Source organism: Tupaia chinensis, unplaced genomic scaffold (assembly GCF_000334495.1).
Source record: "Tupaia chinensis unplaced genomic scaffold, TupChi_1.0 Scaffold000159_1, whole genome shotgun sequence".
NCBI lineage: Eukaryota > Metazoa > Chordata > Mammalia > Scandentia > Tupaiidae > Tupaia > Tupaia belangeri.
In genome coordinates this window covers 5,294,799-5,301,360 of record NW_006159630.1, presented here as the reverse complement: position 1 = coordinate 5,301,360, position 6,562 = coordinate 5,294,799, and the positions used below count along the sequence as shown (strand labels likewise).

General features: G+C 53.3%; 1 protein-coding gene across 1 annotated transcript in view; it reads right to left on the bottom strand.

Annotated features, from left to right (window-relative positions):
- Positions 1 to 6,562, bottom strand: part of MXRA7 (matrix remodeling associated 7) — a gene marked incomplete at its 5' end in the record, with an annotated part of 34,587 nt that extends 28,025 nt beyond the window's left edge. The window contains 1 exon segment of the mRNA XM_014586756.2: positions 6,489 to 6,562. Within this exon segment, the coding sequence (XP_014442242.1) occupies positions 6,489 to 6,562 (74 nt within the window).

The following is a 6,562-nucleotide window of genomic DNA, read 5'->3' as shown; positions in this document are numbered from 1 at the left end:
CTTTAGGCGCTGTGGCTTGTGGCCAGAAAGTGAGTGCTGCTGCTGTCTCCCTGCAGAGGGAAGGCATGACCTCTGGGTCCTCTTTCAGCTTTTTGACTAAGCGGCAAGCAAAGAGAATGCCAGAATCCAGCCGCGCCTCAGTGCCCTGATGGGAGGTTCTGGGCTTGACAGACACATCCTGTGACATGCTGTCTGGAACAGCGGCAAACCCATTGCGGCTTCAGAAATGCGCTGGCCACCAGGCGTCTGGCATTTCTCAGGAAAAACGTCACCCAGAGGCCCGAGCTGGTGTCCCTCCTCCCACACTGTGGTTTGGGCTGACTGTCTGGAAAAGAGCAGGGCTACAAAATAGAAACGGTCTAGAAGTAAACATGTTCAACATTTCGTTTCAACTCTCCGAAGCTCAAGATGTGCTCTTTAAGAATGTGCTGCTTTTTGCTAAATAGAAAATTCTGACCATCTAAATTCTGTGTGCAACAAGATTTTTTCTCTCTGAAAGGAACAAAGTCTAGCTGTGAGGAAAGCCCCCAAACTTCTGTCTTGTAAGAACAAAGCTTAAATGAGGTGCTGTTTAAACCCTCTTGCACTCCCAGGCCTGGGTCCTGCTTTCGGCCCTGAGTCACTGTCCCTTCTGCTGAAGCACATTCCTGTAGCTACCGTGAACACACACTTGCTATCTTGTGTTCTGCCTTTTTCTTCCTTATTCCGTATCAATTTACTCATTCATCTAGTGTCCTAATTAATGGACCTTTGGATAATTTCCAGTTTTTCCTCTAGTAACTCCCTAGGCTTGTCAGGGACTGTTTGAAGTCCTAACACCCCCTTCCCCGCCAATGTGACAGTTATCTGGAGGTGGGGTCTTGGGAAGTAATCAGGTTAGGATAAGGTCACCAGGAGCCCCATGATGGCATTAGGGTCCTCGGAAGAGAGACACCAGAGCTCTCCCTGTCTCGGCCATGGGAGGCCACAGCAGGAAGGTGGCCATCTGCAAGCCTGAAGCAGAGCCCTCACCAACAAGGGAATCTGCCAGCACCTAGGTCTTGGAGGCTCTAGGCGAAGGCACTGTGGGGAACAGACGTCTGCGCTTTACTTGGTCTGTGGTATCGGTATTTCGCTGTATCAGCCCACACAGAGGTAGGACCCCAGTGACACCTGGAACTGCCCACTCTGTTTGGCCTCTACCTAGCCTCCATGCTTCGGTATGAGAACAGAAAGTGGGACCATGCTGGCATCGTGAAGGTCTGGAGACATGAGGAGGAAGGGGCTCACCTAGGAAGCCTAGGCTTCCAGAAGTGACAAGGCTGGTGAGGACAGGGGACACAAGGTGGACCCCATAGCAGGATAATTTCAGAGAGATGAACCAGGCCAAGGACAGACAGAGGCTGCACAGCCCGAGGTGAGTTCTTTCCTGAGAAAATGCCCTACTGGGTTTCTTTTGTTCCAATACTGTATTTTGAAAAATCCCAAATCTACAGAAAAGTTTAAATAAGTAGCACAATGAACACTTACATACTCTTTTTTTTTTTTTTTTGAGAGATTTTTGTCGAAGGGCCTGTGCACTTGCCAGAGAGAGGGAAAGTGAGAAATCACCCTCCAGGAAGGATGGCCACGCAGCAGTCCCTTCTCTATCTTTCTCCTGGGTTCCGGGGCATGCACATACACGTGCCTGTTGTGAGTTTCAAGCCGTCGGGTCCAGGACTTGGACCACGGTTGGCCATGTTGAAGTCTATTTTTTGGGGGGGAGAGGTTTTCGCTATAGGGCGCGTGCGCTCGCCAGACAGAGACATAGAGACAGAAAGCGAGAAATCACCCCCCGGGGGGGTGGTCACGCCACAATCCCTTGTCCTCCATTCTCCTCTCGGGATCTTGGGCACGCGTGCACACGCGCCCGGCGTGAGTTTTAAGCCACCGGGTCCGGGACACGAATCGTGGTCGACTACATGGGAGTCCAGCGACATAGCCATTATGCCAACTGCTGGTCCCCCATGTTGAAGTCTAATGACGTAACTGCCATGCCATCTACTGGTCCCCACCCATATACCATTTACCTAGAATCCCAGTTATCAGCATTTTGTCACCTTTGCACTCTCTCACTCTACACAGTGTGTGTGTGTGTGTGTGTGTGTGTGTGTAACTGTTGAATAATGACATATCATCATGTCTAGATGTTCCGGTAAACATCTTCCTAAGGGCAAGGACACATTTCCACGTAACCATAATGCCTGTATCACACAAGAACTCAACATTGATCCAATAAATATATCTAACACAGGGCCTGTGGGTGGCACGGTGGTTAAGGTGCTGGACTCCACATGGCTGACCATGGTTATAGCCCTGGACTTGGTGGCTTAAAACTCATGCCAGGTGCATGTACATGTGTACCCAGGATCCTGAGGGGACAAAGGGATTGCAGTGCGGCCGTCCCCGCTGGGGAATGATTTCTTGCTTTTTCTCTGTTTCTCCCTTTGTCTCTAGTGAGTGCATGTGCCCTACAGCAAAAGTCTCTCTTCAAATAAAAATTGTATCGGGGGCCGGCAGTTGGCATGGTGGTTAAGGGCCGCAGGACTCCCACATGAATTGATCTTGGTTCGAGGCCTGGACCTGACAGCTTCCTTTCTCACTTTCCCTCTCTCTGTCTGTCCCACTGGTCAAATAAAAATAAACAGATAAAATAATTCTTTAAAAAAATAAAAAATAAAATAAAATAAATTGTATCGGGACCAGTAGGTGGCGCGGTAGTTAAGGCACTGGACACTCCCACATGACCAACCACAGTTAGAGTCCCGGACCCAGTGGCTTGCTTTCTCACTCTCTTTCTCTGTGTCTATCTCTCTCTGGTCAAATTAAAATAAATGAATAAGTAAAATTAAATAAATAATTCTTTAAAAAAATACAAATAAATTGTATCTAACACTTTTTTCGTTTGTTTGTTTTGCCACAGGATGCATGCACTCGCCAGAGAGAGACAGTGAGAGGGAATATGAGAGATCACCCCCGGCGATGGCCAAGCCTCAGTCCTTTCTTTTCCATTCTCCCAGGATTTTGGGGCATGCACGTACATGCACTGGGTGTGATTTTCAAAACACCAGGTCTGGGACTTGAACCGCAGTTGGCCTTAACCACTACGCCATCTACTGGTCCCCACACCATTTACTTTTCAATTTTATTTTTTTAAAGAGATTTTTCAGCTAGGGCATGTGAACTTGCTGGAGAGAGACAGACAGAAACAGAGATGGAAAGTGAGAAGTGACCCCTCAGGGATGATGGCCACGCCACAGTTCCTTGTCCTCCACTCCTCCCAAGATCTTGGGCATGTATATACATGCACCCAGCGTGATTTTTCAAACCACCAGGTCAGCCATGTGGGAGTCCAGCGACATAGCCATTACGCTAACTGCTGGTTCCCACAACATTTACTTTTAAAAGTCTTACTTATTTCCAAAATGTCCTTTACAGCGCCCCACTCCATCCCTGATCCAGAATCCAGTCAAGGGTCAATATGCACCCATTTGCCATACTGCTTCGGTTCTGGTAATCGGGCAGGGTCTCCCTGCTGGTGGTTGTGTCTCGTGACGCTGGCCAGCCACCTTACAGAAAGCCCCTACCCCATTTTTGAATAGAGTCAAGACCAGAGTACCAAGATGTCTGAGTCCTGGCACAGGCAGAGGCTAAGCTCTAGTGCTATTTGAATGACCTGTCACCCTTCTCCCATGGCCGCTGTTTGGGAATCCTAAGATGAAATGCAGCCTTGTTGGCATTCATACCTCCCTCAAGTAAGAGGCCAGGTGATCCTAAGGGCCCCGCCCCCAACGCCTAAGCATCAAAAAGGGCTGCTTCCTGACCTTAGAAGGGACCGCTTTGTTCTTGATATGGTCTTTTCCTAATTCTTCATACCAGTGGGAGTGCCTGTCACCTCCTCCACTACCCACCTTAGCTGACCCCTAGGGGAGACAGGAAAACGGTTCTAATGGTATAACCCCACCCTCTGCTAGGAACCCCTGCCACTGGCCCCGGCTGCGTTGATCTCACCCCATTTCCATTGGCCCCTTGCCCCCACTGTGTCTTTGGCAGAGACAGGCCCAGCACAGTGGGGTGCTCACAGGTGACGCACAGCAGCAGCTGACGGGCTGCTTCCCTGAGCTCCCGATCCTTCTCCATAATCAGCTTTGTGAGCGAAGGGCAGCAGCAGCCCCAGACTGCCCAGGCCTCGCGGGAAAGAAGAGGACTAGATTATAAAGAAGTGGTTAATGGAACACGGAAGGCAGAGGGGAGGGGTGCATTGAGCAGAGACTGCTCTTGGGCAGTGCAGTGGCCTGGCGCTAACAGCCAGCTCTCCCTCCCACCTCTCGCTCTGCATTCACTTAGGGAGAGCCGAGGAGCCTGGCTGAGGGCCTCACCTCTGGCTGCTGAGCCCCGAGGCCCCGACCTCAGCAGTGTGGTAATAGAAGGAAGCACTGCGAGCTCTGGAATGTCTAAGTCTATTTAAGACCACTTCTAAGCAGCTTCTTCAGTTAATGCCACTGCCAGGAAGGGTAGGGGACAGCACACCAACGTCTGTGTCCCCTATGCACCTGACCCAGAACCTTATACACAGGAACAACTTACTATTGGCACACGGGACGGCACTTGAGAGGGCTGGCCAGATCAGAAAGGACTGGGGACCCGAGCCCTGAGAAGGGCAAGATCTCCAAGTGGGAAGAGGATTAGCCTGAGTGGTGTGTCAGGACAGGGGCTGTGGAGGGAGAGCAAATGCAGCTCTCAGGCACTCTCACCGGCAGCTGGCATCAGGCCCGCCTGGCACATGAACTCTGTTACGTGCCTTATCCTTCCAGGCGGCCACTCGTCTCCAGAGGACGTGCACTCACCCCGACGGGACGAGGCATGCAAGAGCCCCTATCACCACCACCGCGCCGTCACAGTAGAGGCCACGGGTGCCAAGGGCCCAAAGGCCTTGTGGGAAATTCTTTAAGTGCTGCAGCCCAAGATGGAGATACCACCGAGTGCCTCTGGATGACCGTTGTGAGTTTCACCTACTGCTGGGTGATAAAGGACCCTGTGTGAGCTGGAGGGGCAGGGCTGACGGTGCCTGAACAGTCCACCCCCTCTCCTGCTGCCACGAGGCTATGAGGGAGGCAGGAATCCCAAGCATGAGCACAGGCCTAACACAGCAGCCAGTATACGCCCAGCCCCACCTGCCATGGGCTCGGCTGAGGAGCCAAGCCTCCACGCACAGCGTCCCTGCAAGCCAAGCCAGACAGTTCCCATTAATCGGAGTCCAGTCCTCTCTGGGATGAATGCAGCGGCTGGAATCCTCTCTAATGACACAATTAGTCACCCACTTGTCAAGCAAAGCGCCTGCTCAGAGGGGGTCTGGCACACTCAGCAGAGAGAATGCCTCGGAGCCCAGCCTTGCTGTCCCCCCACCCCCATAGCCAGGGCTTCTCTCCAGTGGAAACCATTGTGTCCGGCAAAGGACGGAGTGAGTACTGCGGACACACTGATGACCCACCGAGCAGCACCCTCACAGCCGTCACAGCGTCTGCTGTCCTGGCCACCCTCCCTTCCAGAGACGGAACTTGAACAAGAACAGGGCACAGGATCGTGCGAGCCCCAGAAGACCTGGGTGAGCCAGGAGTGGTGAGATCCCAGGAACAGGGGAAGTAGGCGCCAACTCAAGACCTGCACCAGGAAGAATGTATAGGGCTGGCAGGAGCGGGTTATCCCTGAGAGACAGCCTGGGCAACACGGAGTGGGCCTGGGCAGAGGCAGGGAAGATGGGCCTGGGGGTGTGCAGCTGTGCTGCAGGGGGCTTTACCCTGCACCCTTCGCTGCATGAAGCTAGACTTGAATGCAGGGAGTGCACACACAGCTTGAAAAACAGACTAGAAATGATTGCAGCCATCCAGGGCCTTTTTTTTCAGCCCCATCCCATGGGATTCACAAAGCTCCCAATATTGACTCTGGAATCTGGACTTCAAATTGATTTAAAAAGAAAGTCAGTCTTCCCTCCCCTGCACCAAAGTATAAGACAATGCTCACGGCAAACATCAAAAAAGCCACATGCACGTGTATGTGAGAACCGCTGGGCAGGAGGGGTAGTCGGTGAGTGTGGAGCAAAATCCCACGTCCTGCTCGTGCCCTGGGAGTGATGCGCTGCGGTGCGCATCGGCCTATGCTGGGGGAGGCTCCCGGGCAAGGAGGGGCTGAGGAGCAGAAAGCACACCCGGACGGCACTCCAGTAGGCTTGTCCCGCGCGGACACGTTCTAGGGGAAGAGGACCAGTTTACGGGGCTGCGACTTGGCACGCCGGAACCTCCATTTCCTGCCGGCCGAGGGCTCTGCCCCTCCTGCGGGCAGCCTGGCCTGGATGCTGGAGGCCCTGTTTCTCTAGCTGTGTGCGAAGCCAGCCGCAGGCAGAAGCCATCGAGGGGCCAGACCCCCGGGGTGGACAGGGGCGCCGCGGCAGGCCCCCGGGTGCGTACCTCCTCCGCCTCCGCCTGCTCCTCCACCTTGGCAGGGGCCGCCTGGAGCTCCTCAGACTCCGCCGCCTCCCCCTGCTCCT